This window comes from Ammospiza caudacuta, chromosome 22, assembly GCF_027887145.1.
Source record: "Ammospiza caudacuta isolate bAmmCau1 chromosome 22, bAmmCau1.pri, whole genome shotgun sequence".
Classification (NCBI taxonomy): Eukaryota; Metazoa; Chordata; class Aves; order Passeriformes; family Passerellidae; genus Ammospiza; species Ammospiza caudacuta.
The window spans coordinates 8330367-8351190 of record NC_080614.1 but is presented as its reverse complement, the minus strand read 5'-3'; the positions used below and the strand labels follow the sequence as shown (position 1 = coordinate 8351190).

General features: G+C 41.7%; 1 protein-coding gene across 2 annotated transcripts in view; it reads left to right on the top strand.

The window, feature by feature from the left end:
* Positions 1–6883: 6883 nt before the first annotated feature.
* The window catches only part of PRKCZ (protein kinase C zeta), a 41945-nt gene continuing 28004 nt past the window's right edge, over positions 6884–20824 (top strand). The window contains exons 1-5 of one of the 2 annotated variants that reach the window (XM_058818648.1): positions 6884–7061; positions 7905–8098; positions 11739–11860; positions 13666–13755; positions 14103–14153. In XM_058818648.1, the coding sequence (XP_058674631.1) occupies positions 8028–8098; positions 11739–11860; positions 13666–13755; positions 14103–14153 (334 nt within the window). In that variant the 5' untranslated portion in view covers positions 6884–7061; positions 7905–8027. Of the gene's footprint in view, positions 7062–7904; positions 8099–11738; positions 11861–13665; positions 13756–14102; positions 14154–17353; positions 17568–20824 lie in introns of those variants that run through there. The other variant, XM_058818650.1, reaches the window with a different exon arrangement.

Here is a 20824-nt window from a genome sequence, read left to right as displayed (position 1 = left end):
CTATGAAGAGGTTAAAAACCAGAAATGTCTGTCCTGTTTCTGGATAAAAAGGAAAGCATTTATCCCAGTTAAAGTAAAAGCTCTCCCATCACTTTTGAACTGGTTTGCTAATCCAATAGATAATGTAGCAAAACCAATTTAGCTCAATGAGGCTTCTGCTGTTGGGACAACAAAACACTTAATGCGATTGCTCTGATTTTAAATGCTCCCAGTCATTACCCTGGAAAAGCACTTCTGGTGAGCAGCAAAACAGCACCCTGTGTGCTTGCCTCTGAAGCAGAACTGATAACAAAAAGCTTCTTGAAAGTTTCTGAGAATATTTTTGTTTAAGAAAAAAATCTGATGCAACTCCCTCCTGCCCTGTTTATTACAGCAGCTTAAACCACTTGCCATGGTTGAAAGCCTGTTTGATATTAAAATAACATTGTGTGCAATAGATGTTACAGACATGAAGAGCTGATTCTTCCCAATGAAAACTGAATACAAATTTGGCAATGAATATGTGGTTTTGGATAGATTTGGTAGATAGATGAGAAAGGCACTGTATCATAAATAGAATTAATTTGAGGATCTAAGCCCCTCGTTACATAATGCACCAGGGATCTGCTCTCGCCTTGTACCAGCTTTGTGCCACAGCTATTTCTTTTAATAAATCCTGCACAGTAAAAACAAATCTGAGGAGACAGTCAAGCCCAGACTGTCAGAAAATATAGCAGGAACAGAACTAATCAGATGTTATTGGGAGTTCACTGTTCCATGAAAAGATTGGTCCAAAAAAGTAAATCCAAATATTCTGCATTTCTGAGACACTGGAAACCTCTGGAAACTTATCTTTCTTTAACTCTTGCAATACTTCTGTTTCACTTGATCCTCAGTTCTCTTACCTTTTTTTTTTTTTTTCTTTTGGAAAGGGGAAAAGAAGAGGAAATTTTCTTTCTCTTTGGCAAAAGAACATATTAGGTAAAACCAATATAACCTTATTGCCCAGGTATGAAAAACAGGAAGACTGAAAGTCTCAATTGCCAAACCTTTGTACCTTCCAATGATTATTACATAAAAGGCAAGAAACTCAAGCCTGTGATAATTAAGCAGCACACTCACTCTCACACAAACACACTCCCACACAAACACACTCCCACACAAACACAAACACACTCCCACACAAACACAAGCACACTCCCACACAAACACACTCCCACACAAGCACAAGCACACTCCCACACAAGCACACTCCCACACAAACACACTCCCCACACAAGCACACTCCCACACAAACACACTCCCACACAAACACACTCCCACACAAACACACTCCCACACAAACACACTCCCCACACAAGCACACTCCCACACAAACACACTCCCACACAAACACACTCCCCACACAAGCACACTCCCACACAAACACACTCCCACACAAACACACTCCCCACACAAGCACACTCCCACACAAACACACTCCCCACACAAACACACTCCCACACAAACACACTCCCACACAAACACACTCCCCACACAAGCACACTCCCACACAAACACACTCCCACACAAACACACTCCCCACACAAACACACTCCCACACAAACACACTCCCACACAAACACAAGCACACTCCCACACAAGCACACTCCCACACAAACACAAACACACTCCCCACACAAACACACTAGCACACAAGCACACTCCCACACAAACACACTCCCCACACAAACACACTAGCACACAAGCACACTCCCACACAAACACACTCCCCACACAAACACACTAGCACACAAGCACACTCCCACACAAACACACTCCCCCACAAACACACTAGCACACAAGCACACTCCCACACAAACACACTCCCCCACAAACACACTCCCACATAAACACACTCCCACACAAACACATACACACTCCCACACAAACACACTCTTTCCTCCCTGTTTCACTCTCTCACACTGCACACTACTAACCCCATATGTACAATAGAGAGAAAAGATGTTTAAGTCATGCCTCAAATTCTCCATCTCTTCCTAATTTTGGCCCAAACATCTCTAATGTAGTTGCTGGTTAACATAAGTTACTATCAAATCCAGGTTGCATTAGTTGTTCATTGGGTAGGTAATCCCAAGAGGAGCAGCACAAATATCACAAAACTCCATTTTCATTCATGGGCTTACCAAGTGGAGTAGGAGAACATTTTTCTTTGCCCAGTAATAAATAATTGGCCAGCTTTGGCCAATTGGAACAGGCAGAGCTGGAAGAAGCAAAACCATATATAGGCCATTGAGCTATTCCAGTATTACAATTACTACAGCCTTAAGATTAAACAAAGACTGAGTGATGAAATACAGAGTAATCTGTAAAACATCTGGTATAATGTTCTATCCAGGCTGTTCTTCCTCTATTGCTGCATTTCTACCAGCTTTAAACAAATACAAAATAACTATTTCTGTACATCTTTAACTCCAATTTTTACAGATGTATTTAAGATTATCCTACCCTCATCTTTGTGGGTGAAACTTTTACATATACAACTTTGTATGTGCATAAAGGACAGGAGGTTCCATATTTTCTTTATCAATTACAGTGCACACAGAATTGTAAAATCAAACAGGTTGTTTAAATATCCTGAAAAAGTGAATAGAGAAGCACAAAGGTTTGGGTCTAGTTGCTTTTAAAGATGTGTACTTTGGGCTACTCTGAGAATTCTTTCTCCTCCTGGCTAATGAGATGTCAACAAGGGAGTCAGCTTCTGGTTGCTTCTATCTTATATAAGACAGACAAGGAAGGGAGGTGTTGGCTTAAAATAGTCTTGAAACATTATTCATTTTGTCTATTTTAACACAGGCTAGAAAAACACTAATATTCAAGCCAGCAAGAAAATCTACAAAGAATTGCCATGGTGATTTCTGATATTATGTAGAATATCTGCTTTACTCCAGTTTATGTTCAAATATATTAATGCTTTGCCTTATTATTTTTATCCAAACTTTGTGGCATCTGGCCCAAATTCATTCCCACTGCACCCAAGGATTTCAGTGCCAGTTATTTCAATGGAAACAATATCCAGTCTCTTCCTTGGCAAAGGAAGACAGTAAGTAGGCTGGAGAGCTGCTGGTTTGATCTGCTGGAGACATTCTATGGGGAGGCATTTTTATTCTAAAGTGCTCCAGAACTGGTTACTCACACTTCACATGCACTTGGAGATATGAGCTGTCTCTCTCAATTTCTTTGTTGTTTAGTTCACAGTGTGAAAGCATCGTTCTAATCCCTACTAAATCTTTAAAACCTTGGAAACTTGAAAGGTCTTAATATAGCTGAAGATTTTGAGTCAGGAATTCAAGTACTAACAGGATACCTGTCTTTACCGAGGTGAAATTAGTACCGATTGTTCCCTTTTGGCAACAATTGTCTGGAAGAAGCCGCTGCCATAATGATGTTTTTAATGATTGGAGCCTTTGGGAGGGAGGAGTTTCTGGTCAGCCTTGTCAGAAACAGACCCTCGTGTCTGATGGCTCAAGCTGTACTTAAGATTAATGCAATCATTTACCCAAAGGTTTTTTTTCCCTTTCAAACTGATTTTTAAATCAGTTCTCAGCACCCTGAAGCACTAGATAAAGACGTAGGGCTCGTAAGCATCGTCTGCACAGCCGTGATTCCCAGCGAGTTCCCCGGGAATCTCTTGCCATCTGCTGGAAACGTGCGGATGTACAGCCTGAAGGGAATTTACATCACGGCCGGGAAATTATGGAGAATATTCGGAAATCAACATTCGGAAAGCTCCTAACTTTGGGTCAAAAAGACAATTCACACGCCCAGGCTGCAGCAGTTGCACTACCATCACTAGATTCTTGAATAAATCACATTTTCCCTGATACAGATAATCTGTGGCATGATTGGATACTGAGGTTGAATGTAGAATTTCAGAAATGAAATATTTGGAAAAAAACAAAACCCTTTTCGGCTTTCTCTTTCTCAAATATATCGCTTCAGATCACTGGTCTTACAAGATCTGATACGAAAAGATTCTAATGGTGATTTTTAAAAGAACTAAAATTTTAGATATCTCATTTACACCTGGAATAAAAAAATACAGTACAATAAAATACAATAAAATAAATCAATAACCTGTAGGATCCTGTCAGCTCTTCAAATCTAGATGGAGGTGACAGAAATATTGCAACTTTTAAGTTGAGGATGGCTTGGTAGAAGACAAAAGAGCCTGCCATTTGGAAAAATAAAGGGGAAAAAAAGGAGTACACTGAGGATTTACAACTTGTGCTTCAAACCAGTTACAACCTTGTCAGCTGATGCACAGAGAAAAGCCAAGGTCCTCTCCAAAAATTGCCACCTGTCCAAAAGTGGGAAGCATCTATTGAGAAATTCTACTGTAATACAAGAAAATACAAACCAACCCCAAACAAGGCTTCTAAAGTAACAGCATGGACAGTAAGTGACCAACTACAAAATTTCTCTGTGAGATGTAAGAATATTATGGTTGAAATTTTATTTCATCAAGCACTGAAAATATACCTGAGCTTTTCTCCTTGGTAAGTTGTGCTAGAAGAAAAAAACAGCAATAAACCACACAAAACTTCAGATCACAGTTCTGAAGAACCTTTTATCTCCCAATCCAACAGCTCAAGGAGCTGAAGCATTTAATTGACATGGAGATCAAAGACTACCTTGACCTGAAAGAATTATGTTTGCAGACCTACCTTACATAATGTTCTCCATTTTAAGCAGAGAAATTCAGAACACATGAAGATTTAAGGACCCACTTTGAAACCAAATTGAGAGTTCCTAATAAGATAAAATTAGCAGTGGACACAAATAATTCAATTAAAAACTGGTAAATGAAGCCATGGGATGCATTTCCTTGGTGTCAGAGAAAACATTTTGACTGATGGGAATACATTTTCCCATTTTACTGCTAATTAAACTGGTGCCAATTATTATTTATTTGTATTTTGGAAGATTGTAGAAACACCAAAAGAAGCCTCAGAGTTACACTGCTGCCAACTGTCCCACTCACAAACCTCAAAAGCCCCACAAAGGTGCTCAGAAAGTGCTAAATGTGCCTGAAAAAACTTGAGGTAGGTGTACACATGGAATAGCAGAAAACTAAGGACCAATTGTTTTTTTTCCATTTCAAAATACAAATCATGACCACTCAATTCCAGGTAGCTCCCCCAAAAAATCCTAATAGTTTTGTCTCCCTGTTTTGTTTTATTTTTCAAATGTGGTGGGTGATATTGCCCAATGGTGGGTATAAATACATCAAGAAAAGCCCCAAAATAACTCTTTTGCTTGGGTAGCTGATTTGCTTAGAAAAGTTTTAAAATACACAAGGAAACCAGCTGTTTGGGCAGGATGAGCAGTGTTTCCACTAGAGGACTCTCTGCGTTCACCATCCCAGCTTTCTGTCAGGAAAAGGCAGGGGATCCTGATTTGCTTCAGTTTGGAAGCAAAATATCAAAGCACCACTAGGGAAAAACATCCAGACCCAACTTTACAAAGCATTAAACATGTCACAGACTGCCTCTTGTGGAACTCTGGTTGCTCCACCACTAATATATTGGTTTTTCCTCTTGTTTGGCCAGTCTGATATTATTCCCTCTTTATTATCTCAACTGTGATTTTCCTGCTTTAGCCACTTTGAGTGGCCCCTCCCTGGGCTGGGTGCTGGATTGACACTCACCGGACATCGCTGCTGGGGCTTCCTGCTGGGATTCCTGGGAAGCAGCTCCGGGGGAGGCAGGGCCTGTCCTGTCACACCTGTCCCTTCAGCACCTGGCCTTTATCACCTCAGAACATGGCCCCTCCAACTCCGTCCCCTCACATCAGTCTCATCCATGTCCCCTCAGGAGCTCTCCTCAGGCCCCAGTCCCCACACACCAGTCCCCTTGCATCAGTATCATATTATGTCATGCTTGTCCCCTTCACACCTTACACCTGTCCCCTCATTATTGTCCTCTCTCCCTCATACCAGTCCCCTCACACCTGATCTCCCTTACATGTCCTCTAGCCCCTCAATGCTGTCCCCTCACACATCCCATTCCCTCATACCTGTCCCCTCAGCACTGTCCTCTCAGCACTGTCCCCTCACACACCTTTCCGCTCAGCACTGCCCTCTCAGTATTGTCCCCTCAGCGCTGTTCCCTCAGCACAATCCCTTCACAACTGTCTCCTCAGCACTGTCCCCTCAGCGCTGTCCCCTCAGCACAGTCCCTTCAGCGCTGTCCCCTCACACCTGTCCCCTCAGCACAATCCCCTCACACCTGTCCCCTCAGCGCTGTCCCCTCACAGCTGTTCCCTCACACCTGTCCCCTCACCGCCGTCCCCTCACCGCCGTCCCCTCACAGCTGTCCCCTCACAGCTGTCCCCTCACACCTGTCCCCTCACCGCCGTCCCCTCACCGCCGTCCCCTCACAGCTGTCCCCTCACAGCTGTTCCCTCACACCTGTCCCCTCACCGCCGTCCCCTCACCGCCGTCCCCTCACAGCTGTCCCCTCACAGCTGTTCCCTCACACCTGTCCCCTCACCGCCGTCCCCTCACAGCTGTTCCCTCAGCGCTCTCCCCTCACACCTGTCCCCCCCCCTCAGCCGCCGCTCCCTGCAGCGCCGCGCTCCCATTGGCTGCAGGTGTTCCCCGCCGCCCCCCCGCCCGCTCTGGTTGGCCGGGACGCTCCGGCTCCCCAGGTAACGGTTCCCGCGCTGCCATTGGCGGCGGGGAGGCGGGACCCGGGCGGGGATTGGCTCTCCATTGGCTGCGGCTCCCGCCCCCAGACCGCCATGTTGCCGCGGGCGCGGGGCGCTGAGCCCGGACAGCGGCTGAGGGGCGCGGGGGCCGCCTGGGGCGGGACCTGAGGGGGCACCTGAGGGACAGCGCGGCTCCTCCGCCGGCCGCCGCTCACCGCCGCTCCCCGCCGGGGCACCGCCGGCAGCGAGGCAAAGTCCGCTTCGAAACTTCCTTGCGGGACTTTGAGCAACTTGAGGCCGCGGAGGTGCAGTCGGGCAGGGCTCAGGGAGCGGCCCCTCTGTGAGGGGTGAGACGGCGGCGGTCGGAGCAGGTAGGAGCCCGGCCGGTCCCGGTGCAGACCGCTCAGTCCGGGGAAGTGCCGGCGCCAGCTCGTCCCGAGCGACGGTGCCGCGTCCCGGGCGCTCCCGGCAGGCCGGGGCTGAGGGGGGACCGGGGGGGACGGGAGGGGCCGCGTGTTCCCCTGAGCCTCCCGGGAGGGGCCGCGTGTTCCCCTGAGCCCCCCGGGAGGGCCGGGTGTTCCCCTGAGCCTCCCGGGAGGGGCCGCGTGTTCCCCTGAGCCCCCCGGGAGGGCCGGGTGGAGCTTTCGGGAGTCTCCGCTCCCCCGGAACCTGTGGCCCGGCTTGCCCGGACAGCGGGGTTCGGGAGGTGTTTGGATACCCACATTGGTGTGTGAGGTGGTGGTTTGGAATAAACAGGATGTTTGTCAGGCTCCAGTCATAAAGGTATGGTAAATTGCCCCTTGGAGTTCCTCTGCTGCTTCTCTTGGGTAAATTTGTAGCTGGTAGTAATTGACTACAATGTTGTATTTACAGAAAAACTATTTTTAGCTACTTGTTTCTTTGGGAGGAAAGAGTAAGATGCTGTGTTGATGAATAAGTAAAAACTTCTGTGGAGTATTTCAGCCAGGAGGGAGCTGTTGAATGATTAAGAAAACTTCCTCAAATACTTGGGATATTTCTGTAAAGCTAAATTGTACAGGGTATTTTTAACCAATCATATTTTATTTCTGTGCGGGTCAATGGTCTTACACATTTTCCTTTTGATTTTTTTGCTGTTCTATGTAAAGCTATTTGTGTTTCTAAAATTTGACACAACACATTTGTTTAGCAGTGTGTGTATATTCATCAATATTCTGGTTTCTTTATCTGTGCAGCTGGATTGAGAATCATCTGGAGCAGAAACACATTTCACATGTGAAGCTCTTCACTTCAGAATCTGTCTTGAATCAACTTATTTCTGCATACTTATAATTTTATATAGCTGCTAAATACAGACCATGCCGAGCAGAATGGGCTCAAAAATTGATCTGAACAAAGACTTCATCAGAGTAAAAACACACTACAGTGGGTAAGTCAGTGTGTCCTTTCCTCTGGGTTGTGACCTGTCTATTTTTGAAGTGTATTGAGCAGGAGTTCGTGGTCTGACCTGGTGATAAAGTAACCAGGGCTTTGGTGGATTTGTAATTAATGTCAGATCAGGCAGGTACACTTCTGAGCTATTAAAATACCAGTCAGACTCCTGCAGCATGCTGATCAAGAAGAAAAGTTAATTTATTCTTCTCTCAGAAGGGGAGAAAATGTGCATAACTGACAAACCCACAGTTATTGTGGGTTGATGGATTATTGATCCCCATGGGCACAGCCAGGTTAGATCCATCTCCTGCCCCCACATGCAGTTATTACATTTCATCCTGTCTATAATCACAATGTCATGGTCCCTTATGACTTCACTCTGTTGACAGTAGAAACAGGAAGGTTTTATTGCAGCAACATGAAATCTGAATTTTCAGGTATGGTTAATCTAATTGGCTTGCTGCCACTCTGAGGACCTTGTGAAATAATGTTGGTTTATTCTCTCCTGTCTTCCTTCAAGGCCTGAGTTTAAGGCATTTGAGGACTTAAATATTTGGTCCAAGTAGATCCTAAAGTTGATTGGAAGAGTTTAGACTGAACTTGTTGGCATTTAATAAGTGACTTGAGTGGTCATTTCTGATATTTTACTGCTAAATAAGTAAATGTTGCCACCACTGTGCATGTTCTTACATCATGGTGTAGAAAAATGCTGGTTTGAATGAAATGTGATGTACTTATGAAAGTCACTTCACACATTTTATTGAAAACAAAATGCTTTCGTTTTAAACTTACCTACTTGTCAGTGCCATGTAGTTTGAGGTGCTGAGTTTAGAGTTCTAGAGCAGTTGAGTTAATGTGGTAATGCTATGGGAGAGCTCAGCTCTGTGGGGAAGGCACTACAAACACCAGTAGAACTGGGTGTAAATAATTTGGGGATGTTTGCTGGCAGGTAATGCTGATATAAAGTGAAAGCAGTGTGTCTGTGGAACTTGTCTGTGCACAGCTGGGGGAGGTGATAATAATTGTCTCAATGTTAGAAGTCATTATTATTACCATGTTTTACAATAAACTGCTGTAGTTTTTCCTGCAACACTGCATTCAGTCTTTTGCATGAGCTGTGAAGTCTGTAGAAGTCAGTTTACAAACAAGAATTCCAGGCTCTGTGAATTTTTTGTTGGGCTGATCAAATAGTGTGAGCTAAAACTGACTCTTTTTGACATTTAGCTTCTATAACTGATATCTCAGTGTTTCCACTGCAGTACTGCACTCAGATTTTGAGACAGATTGACAAACTGCAGGAAATCATTGATGCTGGGCAACTTCAGAACCAGGGACTCACTGCTGCAATAAAATATTAGTACAGGTGCCATGTTGAAATGCCTGTTAGAAATGTGAGCATGAGGAAGTTTGAAACGTGAGTGTTGAGTGGATCTCTGGAGGCTGATTATCTCAGGTATTCCTGTTTCTGGGTGTGACAGAGTTCCTAACATAGCAGGGTGGAAATCACTGCCAGAGTAGATTACAAAAGAAAAACTAAGTAACTGCAGTAATGAACCAAGAATTACACAACTTGCCTCTAGTTTACACGTGGTTACTTGAAATCACTGAACAGAGCAGTGGTGCAGTCTGCTTTGCTGTGTTATCTTGGCTCTGAAAGATGACAAGTTTGATTGTCACTGGAATTATTTCTCTTGCTGTAACTGCTCATTCAGGACTTACTGATCATCATTACCTTTCCATATTACTGTGTAGTGTCCAGTTTCAAATATTTTTAAAAGTGTCCCATGGGATTGTTTAGTGTTAAACAAGGAATGGTTCTCACTTCCCTGTGCTCTGATTGCCTGATGTGGCTGTAGAGATGTTAAGATGAAATACTGTAAATCTCAAAGGAACATGGGCATCATGGACATGAAGTTTATTAATTTACTTGTAGAATGACATCTGTTAATAATAATTTTAACAATTCAAGGCTGATTAGTAGTTGCCAGTTTTATTTGGAGTTTATAGTGTGTGTAGTATTGTTGTCTTACAGTGTATTTTCAGGTTTTGAGTATTATTTAGATACTTGTGCAAGTGTGATTGTCCAGGGTTACCACAGATCCACGCCTGCCTGGTGTCATGAGTAGCTCACAGTGGCAGTGCATTAAATAATGAGCTTTTCAATAATGAGCATGAAATAAATGCATCTATTGGTGCCCTTGTCTTGGGGCAAGGCATTGTACCAGCCCTCAAACATTGCTGTGAGAACCAGTTTGGTCTCTTACTTCCATAAATGCATAAAACATGACTTCTTTGACAGGGAAATGTTCTTAAACTCAGCCTCACCTGACAGCTCTCAGTGTTGTGGGTGGTATGGATGTACAGGTTGGCAGGCAGCATATGCATTTCTTTTGCTGCTGCTGTTATGAAGAATGATTAAGTTGCTGCTCTTTGAGAGTGCTACAAAGTATAGATTAAAGATACACTTGAAAAGGTAGCAGTGCTTTCATCTGAATTTGAAACAGTCCAGTTCTTTAAGATGATTGTTTTACAGCTTTGCTTATAGGAGCTTTTCTCAGCAAAGGCAAAATGGCAAGTTATTAATGCATATCATTTAAAATGTAAGTTGTGGAGTTTAAGTTTCTTATTTCAGTATAGTACTGTTCAACTGCTGCTGAAAGTAGGCAGAAAATGTTGTATAACATTTTTTCTAAAATGTCACATAGTATGAAAACAGGAAAATCATCTCAGTCATGTTGGACAACTTCTGATGTATTTGCTGGATTGCACTAAGAGGGGAAAGAATTACACATGCCAGTAGCCATTAACTACAAAACAGTTTCCTAACTGTCCTCTGGAAAGTTTTGAAGGCAATGTAATGATTTATGTTCATCTCCTGTTTCTTTTTGCACTTGTTTATTAATTGATTTTCCTGAGTCAGTTATTTGAAAAATATTTTAAAAGTGGTAGAAACTCTTGTTTCAAAATAATCAGATTTTGTTTTGCTTAATCTTTTTTCCTTTTTCAGTATTGGAACTGCTTTGACAGGACTTGTGGACTTCTATTATATCAAAAGTTATTGTCACAAATTCCTGAGATAATGTATAGCTTACATAGAGAGTTCAGTACTGGGTTCATGCTCTCTAAACACTACAAAGGTAGAGTGCAAGATGCAGAATTTGAGTAAGATTTTACCTGAATTTTCCTGTAATTACATCTTCTGAGAATTCACCTAATCAAAGCTTCATCTCAAACAATATAGTGGATGCGAGGTAAAGCCTCTGTTTTAAAGGATTTTACAATAAATGAGATTTTATTTATCTCCTGATGGAAGAAGCACCTGGATTAAAAAAAAAAATTATTATGAAAGCTTCTGGTTTGTTTTTTAACAACACTTCAAGCACTGATAATTATAATAAGGGAGCTTGGCTCACCCGAGTAAACATGCATTAAAGACTGGTAATTAACACATTTATTTCCTCCATGCTGAAGGATTTTTAAGTTAAGCACTGGGAGGTGTAATCCTGTGGCACAGTGGGAGTGTTTTATATGAGGAATGCTCATTCTGTGTGATTCTGCAGCTTGCTATCCATAGGTGGAACTGTTGGAATGTGCAGGTGTTTTCTGATAAGAGCTGATGTTTTCATCTTCTGCAGGGACATCCTGATAACAAACCTGGATGCATCCATGAGCTATGCTGAGCTCTGTGATGAAGTGCACGAGATGTGTAACTTGCAGCAGGAACAGCCCATTACCCTCAAGTGGATTGATGATGAAGGTATTGGACTGAAATACTTCAGGGTTTGTTGTTCACTGTAGTGCAGACAAGGGGCATGAGGAACTTGTATAAACAAATATCATACTGTGGAGTTTTTTGTACAGCCCTGTGCTAGAGCAGGAAGCTTGGAGAAATGAATCTTAAGACATCAGGGTTGATAGCAGTAGTGCCTGAATTCACTTCTACAGAAACACCTTGTCAAAGTCAGGGCCTGCAGAACTAGAACTAAATACAGAAAGGTGGAAAAATACCAGACTGGTTTGGCTAATAGTTTTAATGGTGTGTTTTGGTTTTTTAAATAGCTCTCTTAGCTGATAGTGTTGTTTGAGTAAATGGAATTTCAAAGCACTGACCTTGGAAGGAGGTAGCTGGTAGTCAAAGACAACTCAGCCCTTTTTAAGACACCAAGGACAAGTATTAATACTCCTAAATTTTACTTTTTATATCTTGTATACCAAGAAGGACAGAGGCACCTGTACCACCCTCAGTTTAATGGTGGTGTAATAAGAAGTAACCTGATGAGAAGGACATGGAAGATAATTACATTGCCTGTGCTTAGCTGGTTGAACTGCATGCCTGCTAATAAAGGGAGATTATTGCAGGGTGGAAGAAAACCCCCTGAGTTTGGAGTTGGAGGATTCTAAGACAGGAGTCCTGTTAAGTGTTTCTTGGTTGGGCTCTCTGTTGCATTGGCTTATTGAATTTACTTAAATTAAAAAGAATTTATTTAGTCTCTGTTCTAGTAAGTATTTTCCTCTAGTCTTGGTTAAATACCTGCACAACCTTTCTGTGATTCCTGGGTCTGAGTGGTTGAGTTCCAGCCAATCTGCTGTGTTGGCTGTTACTGATCCTCCTGGGTTTCTGAGTTATCCTATTTCTGCATGCAAGTGTTTCCACTTATTGCCACATGGAATTTAAGTTCATTTGACTGATTGCACAAACAGATGTTCTCTTTGAACTAACTAAAAGCAAACAATTGCCCATGGCTTAATGAATAAACAAAACCTACCAAGAGATGAAGAAAATAGATTTTCTGTTGGGCTTTTATAATGTTTCTTTGCTTTTGGCAAGATCCAAAAGGTTTGAACTATGAATAACTCACTCATGATAAAATCCTGTAAACATGCAAGGAATATGGATTGTTGATTTGCAGTACAAATAATTCTTTTGTCTTTCATGTTGCATTATTGCTGCATTTATAGATCATCAACAGCAATAGCCTAAAAGAGAGGTAGCTGGCCCCTGGATTCATAATTTTACAAAATAAGAACATTTTTAAGAATAAGAAATTAAAGTTTAAATGTTGCTTGACTCTGGTGTCATCACTTGGCCTGGATATCATAAGGCCACGTGTCAGCCAAGGTGTGCTGCAGGAAGGGACACACAGAGGGACAGGGGTTCAGTGACACCCTTGCTCTGTGCTGCCTCTCAGTGCATTGTGACGTACTGTACTTTGTGTGTCTGCTTAAGTGGATTTATGGATTAATTATCCAGTTTTAACAAAAATAACCCTCCCAAGGTAATGCTGATAATGTGACCACAAGCAGACATCAAGAAAATGGTGGGGGGGATCTTTAGGCATATGTGTTCACTTTTATTCTCTTGTTATCCTATAGGGTAGTTCTGTCTACTCAGTTTTGATGAAATTGGAAAGAATCATTGTGTTGTTCCATTTTGGCTTTGATCAAAATGCCACCTTAATATCAAGTTGATTGAAAGAAAGGCAATACCTGAAGCTGGTACATATTTTGCTAATTGAAATTCTTTGGTGGTAAATTTACCTGTGTGTTGCTTTTTTTTGTTAGGTGACCCCTGTACCATCTCCTCTCAGATGGAGCTGGAGGAAGCATTCCGTCTGTACTGTCAGAACAGGGACCAGGGGCTGATCATTCATGGCAAGTATTGCAGAGCTCAGGAACCCCTCCCTGTGTGCCTGATCATCCCCACAGCTGCTCCAAGTGTCCTTGGTGGAGCTCTGCCCTGGAGTTTGGTGCTGAGGAAGGAACTGGAGCTCAAAGCTGGAACTGTGCAGGAGCTTTGAGTTCAGCACTGCACAGATATGTTCTTGCTTTACTCCAGTATAAGCTTCTCCCAGTCTAGAATTAAATTTTGATTGCATCATTTCTCATGTAGAATTATTTAAAGGCTTCCAAAAACTGTTTGTATGTAAATAAATTGAAAAATCAAGGAAAAAATACTACTGAGATTCTTTTACCTTAAAAATCTGATGTTTTTGTTGTAGTTTTCCCAAGTACTCCAGAGAAACCCGGCATGCCTTGTCCAGGAGAAGATCGTGAGTACTAAAATGTTCTCCCATTCTAGCTACACTTTTTTTTTTGGTCACGTGGAAAAGAAATATATTAAAGGATTTTCATAATCCAGTGCTACATATGTGTGTTTCTGTTTTGTTTTCTTAAAAGAATACAAAATGTTTTACATTTTGTCAACAGACAAATTGCATAAACCAGTGTTGTAGCAGTGTTTTAATGTTTCTGAGGATTAATGCTGGTTTTTGTTGTTGATACATTTGGAGGAAGAGACAACAGGATTTTAGATGCCTATTTCAATGTAGGCCTTTGCTTTTTTTGTGGTTATTTTGGTTTTTTAACTTTCAGGTAAAAGAAATTATGTGCTGAGGAGGGAGATACAGCCATTTTAATAAAAAGGTTATTAATCTCTATAAAAATAATCCTGTGAGAGGTAGATAAACCTCCAGAGGAAGGACACATAATTGATATGGTTTACCTGTATTTGTAATAACCTGAACTGCACAGGGATAAAGGGATTAAATAGCTGTATAGTCAGCCCTCATTGCAGAGGGATGGCATCAGGACTTTAGTTCATATCTTGGTAAATGTTAAGGAAAGGAATGGGAATAATTGGGTGCCAAAGGTACCAGATGATGCTTGGCTGCTCACAGGAGTATAAAAAAAGCTACCTGAGGAATTTGAAGGACCTTTGCTCTTCTCTTTGAGAAATATGAGAGGAGATAAAAGTAATTGCTGATAAGAGCAAGTAATGCATACTAGGAGAAAAGACTTGGTTGATCAGGATTTACACTGACAGTCTGGCTAAAGATGAGTAGGGCAGTGGTAGTAGTTGTTAATGCTATTTTTTATCAGAGAATAATGCTAATATGCTAATAATAAAAAAAAGTTCTCTATTGAGAACTTCTATGAGGATGGAGAGAGGTGAAATAAATACCAAAAAATTAGAGTTCAAATATGATTTTCTACATTTAACCACATATAACTACAGTAGATGAAGTGTTGATTGTAAAAACCAGGTAAGTTTTCATATTGATTAGGTTATTGAAATTGTCTTTTAGAAAGAAAAAAAAAGTAAATGTACAACATTAATTCCTTTAATTTTCTGAACAAGGCCAGCAGATAAAGGCTCTTCTGCTATGATTAGAAGAGTTAAAGAAATTATCCCTGAGACACCTAATTTAATGAACTCATTAAAGGTGTAGATATTCTAATAGGAAAGTTTTTTGTGTTAATTTGTTTGAAGTTTGAGCTCTCTCAAGCATGAGATGAGCTGCAGAGAGCACAGCTGAGTGTGGCTCAGCTGACCTGGTTATTGTGTCTGTAGGGTATTTCTCCCTGTTTGGTTTTACAGGTCACGTTCAATCACACTCAGATTGTTTCAAAATCCTGTTTAGTTGGATGTGCTTGATAAGGGATCTCTGGTCAGGTTTCTCATGGTTTCATGGATTAATTTGATGCACATTACCTCTGCATCTGTGGGGCCTGCATGGAAATTGGGCCTAGTGGCCTAGGTATAGCTATTTTTTGCAACAGAGCTATTTAATTGTATTAAAATTGTATTTTAGCATAGACTAATACATTCAGGATTCTTGCTTGTTAGCCAAAGGCCCACAACAAATATCTGCATTGCACTTGGACTCTAAGGGAACGTTACTGGTGTTGGTAATACAGTTTATTGAAGGAACTATTTATTTTGTCAGGACTGAAATATTTGCTTTGCTTCACAAAATATTAATCCTGTTTCAATTTCTTATTTAGTCTTTATCACTGTAGTTATAGTCATAGGAAATCCCTTTAAAAGTGAGAATATTATGTAATATATGGATATGTTTGCTGGAGCATCATGTTTGCACTATAAAGGAGATTATGAGTTTGCCTCAGGTTTTTTCCAGAGACAAATAAACAGTGAAGTAGTTGGTCTATCCAAAATGAGCTTCTACTTAAATTAGCAGTTCTCAGTGTGGATTGCTGGTTTGTTACAGACCTACAGACAGTTTGAAATGGAGTTTTTAAATAAAGCTATTCAATTGTGAAATAATTGCATTTCCAATCTGTTGCTCAGATGTCTCCATGTTAGGTCATGGAGTTGCTCTTCCCAATAGTTTGTGGTCTTCTGAAGTGCAAATCTTTATTTCTGTAGGATTGTAGGGTTTTTCTTTCCAGCTCCTTCAGAACAATAATACTTTGGAAGAAGAGTGCAGGAATACAGACTGGAGGGTTTGCATTTATGTTGAAATTTAATAATAGAGTTGCTACCTATCCTCACCTTTGTTAAATTGATACGGATTTGAGATTGTACCAGCCAGCAAAGCTTGAAATAAAAGCTGTAATGCATTAATGAAATAAACCACATGCCTAATATTTCAATTCCATTTGCATGACTTAAGGAAAGTTATTTCTGTGCTTGAAGAACCTTTGTTCTTATATTGATGTGGTGCTGTCTGTGAGACAGAATTTGCACAGTCTCCAGCATCTGCATTTGTATTGTCTCTGTTTTCCTTTGCTGCTGGATTTCTGTGCTGTTGTTGGAGCCAGCCCCAGCTCTCAGTGTCAGAGCACAGCTGTGGTTCCAAGCAGCCCCTCTCCCTGAGCTGGCAGTGCTGCTGGGAGGTGACAAACATCTCCCATCCCTTCCCAGCCAGTAAATGTGACCATCTCCCATCAGCCTTGCTGAAACATCTCCCATCCCTTCCCAGCCACTCAATGTGACCTCTCCCGGGTGTTCCCAGCATCTGCTGGACTGGAGCCTTGGGTGCTCGATCAGTGTTTCCTGATAAAGATGGCAGACTTTTAGAGCAGTCCTGCATTTCAGTTTTACTTTCTCAGTGGATGAGCAGTTATTTCAGGATGGAATAAACAAGGTTGTTCCAGAGGCGTTCGCTGTGTTCTCTCCTGTGCCTGGAGGTGCCAGCGCTCCTGACAGCGCGTGTGGATCCCAGCAGCTGATTGGCAGCTTTATAACTTAGTTATTGGAGCCTCAGCTTATTTACCCTGACAGATCTTGATCTGATTTATCACTCTTGGTGCTGCAGTGCATTGTGTAACACGGCACATCCAGCTGAACAATCCACATCGATTTGTAGCACTTCCCTCACAGAATTGCTGGCTTTATCAGAGAAATTCTTGTTTTGGTGACATCAGCTCCTTGACATCCATGCCATGTTTTAGTTGTGCCTCAGCTGCTAGCTACAGCCTCTCAAGGGAGCCAGTACCACCCGTGCCTGGATACATGAGGCAGAGATGTGAAAGGGAGAGACGGGGGTAACCAGTCTTCCATTAAATATTTGCTCTTAATGTTCGAGCTGATCCTGCCTATTGTCCTTGGTGTCTAATGGTATTCACACAGCGGCATCTGTGGAATAAAGGGAAAATGTTTCATTTCATACCTACTACATTGTAAAGAATTCCATGCTGAAGAGGCTAAAGAATAAAACCCAGTGAGTAATGCATGCTTTTTTGTAGATTTTGTGTCATCATTGTGGTTGCTGTTGCGAGCGGCGGGCACTGACGCGGGCTGTGTGTACGTGTGCTGCAGGAGAGAGGAGAACTCAGCATTTTGGTTATGGTACAGTCGCTGTGCCTGCCACCCTCCTTTGCAGCCATGGATTGTTACAAATGCAGAGATTCCTGCTGCCTCTGTGCGTAGGGATGTGGCTGAGAGACCTCCTGGAAATGCTGATAAAATTGCATTGAAAGGACTCCTGGGGAATGTATTTTAGGAGGAGAGGAACAGAAGAGTGAGTGATGCTGCTGCTGCTAATATTGGAGATTAATGAAGGAAATGTATCCCAAAAACCCTGACGGTATGTGCCCAGGGCCTGTTTATTGTAGGATTGCTGATGTAAAGGCTGACCATTTAGGAGCATCATTTTCTGAGGCCTTTTTGTTGAATTCTGCTTAGTGGATTGTTATAGATGGCTGTTTTTAATTGTGAAATACTTGTTTTGAATTAAGGGTTACTTAGTTTCTAATATTGTCAGAACGAACTGTGCTAGTTCACTTCTGCTTTACAAATAGATCTGTGTATTTAATATTAGAATTCATCTTGGGTTTGGATAGCTAGTGCCAGCAAATTTTAGGGTTGTTTTGCTGTTGGCTTCGTTAAATAGGAGAATGCAGACTATGAAACCTTTAATTAATTAACAGAAGAGAATGAATGTGTTTTAAATGTTTTAGCACTCATTACATTAGTGTGATAGTTTTTATTATCTAATATTTCTGGCTGATTTTGCTGCCTTATTTTTTTGGTAATGATTACACTGTGTTGTGCATGTCTGCTGTGCTCTTTGTTTATCTGCTCAGTATTTTAGCATTAGGTGTTTGGACTTCATTTTCCCCCCAAGCCATCTTTCTTGAAAATTTCATCATAGGCTTGAGTAAAGGTATCGTAGTAACTAATTGTTGTTGTGGGCTTTTTATTTTAGGTATAGATATTTGATTTTGCCTTATATCCTGCCTGATACTGTGAAATAGCTTGAAAAGGCTTCTTGCTGGAGTAGTGTGGCCTGTAAATATTTTTCTAGCTCATAAGGCAGGTTTTTCCCTTCATTTGTTACTGTATTGGCAGCAGTGATTAGGTTATTCAGAGCACGTGAACCAATTTAATCCCCCAATGAAGAAAAGAACCATTGCCACCATAGAGACTGTTCTGAAGATGCAGATTGGATTGCACTGGATAATTAGGCAATTTTGAAACTGCTAGTAACCCTCTCCTGGATTTTAGTAATTGGACTGGGGGGGAGGGAGGGACTGTACTATTTTAATGTAAGATATTTTTGCTTAGGATTTAAAAATAGCTGTGTCATAGTTTCTCAAGAATACCTGAAATCTCTTCCTCTGTCTTAACTGCACCACGTTTGTGTTGTATGTGACATATTTGAAAAAGAGACAGATTGTGAGGCAGCATAAGTTACTGAGAACAGAATTGTAGCTAAAGGTCTGGTTTGCTTATAGTAATTTCATGATTTTTAATTCTAAATAATTGTAACAGTTTTCTTAGCTATGAAACATCCAATGAAGAATAAAGGGCTGGACCCTGCTTTTTATAATTCAGGCATAAAATGATAAAGCACAAGTCTGATTGTGGGATTTAAGATCTGCTCTTAATTAAAGATGCTGGGTGTCTTAGCAGATGATTGTGTTACAATTTATAAACTATAGACTAAAACTACAATGGACTAAGGACTGCATGGGCTGTTTTTTAAAGTGCCATAGCAAATAATCTGTTTTCTTTATTCCACTTCCCCTCTCCTAGCTGTTAGTCAGGGTGTAGTATATGAGATGCAGAAAGGATGTCACCTGGTTTCAGAAAGCTCCTCTTTGATGTAATGTCTGGTTCCTCTCCCTGTGTTGTCTCATATCTTATAAATTGCTAAATCCACTCCTCTTGATATTCAGGCACTTGGGTAACTAAACGGGCAAGGAGGTGGTGAAGCTTTTTGATTTTGCTGGAATTAGTGAATATTTGTGGGCCTGCTAAACCCCAGTTAGGCCTGTGTGTTTCAGTAGCTTGGGAGAGCTGTTTAATATGAAACCTCCTCATTTATACAGCCAAGGTTAATGATGTATTATTGTATTTGGGTTCTGTGTAATACTTTTGGAAATGAATTTCTCTATGCAAGCTCTGGTTTTTTATGTTGAACTGAGCCACAGAATCCACAGCAGAGGCCTGCAGGGCAGGTGTATGGGCTCTTCACATTAATCTCCTGGATTTTGGAGTTGCTGTGAGAAACCAGATTGTGTGTGAGATTGTGCTGCTCATTTGGGGTGCAGAGCACCAGGAGCAAACCTTGGGAGGCTCTGAGAGCAGCTGGAGCCTCTGAGGGCTTGCAGTAGTACAGGTCTGGGGGGTAAATAAAGCAAAGAGCAGCAAACTTGAGGCTTGCTGACAGGGTGGCTCCCAGGAGAGGCTCAGGGAGCCCTGGGCACTGTCAGACAGAGAAGGGTGAGCAGACTGTGCAGTTCATCCTGGAGCCACACGGGGAAGGAGCTGCCATGGGAGTGGAAAAAGGCAAAGCTGATCCTCTCAATATTGACCAGAAAGTGCCTCATTTGTAACTCGAGTTCCATTGCTGTTCCTCCTGCATCTCTTAGGGCTTGTCCTTGAATTGGGAGCTGGGGATGTGTTTAGAAGGAAACCAGAAGCTATTTCAAGGCAGTACTCCGGGATTTTAGTCTGGCCTTTATTTTTACAATAAATTACTACTGCTAATGCTATTCTTTCAATAATTTAGATTCTTTTCTAGTGCTCCTCAGTAAAGCAGTGCAGGTGCCCTGTGACTGGCACAAGAGTCCCTGTTCTTCATTTTGTCAACTCTGATCCAAAGTTACCAAACTTTAATTTCAATTTCATTCCAAGCACATGTTCTGGAAACTCTTGGTAGTTCTGTGATGATCAGCTCCATGTGCAGTAGCACTTTGCAGTACAAGCAGAATTGTCCAGGTAACTCTGAGATGAGGGGGGATGGGTGGATGGGACAGGTCACAGCCAGTGGAATGTTTCAGTGCATGGAGACAAGAGTAGGACTTCAACTTTGATAAAATCAATTGATAAAATATGCTAAAATTAATTTAAAAATCATGTTTGGCATAGGATAAGATTAATCATTAATCATTTTCTAAAGGACAAGAAGCCAGGGAAATGGGACTCTTCAAGCAAAATCTTCTATAATATTTTCTCAGGGATTTGTCACTA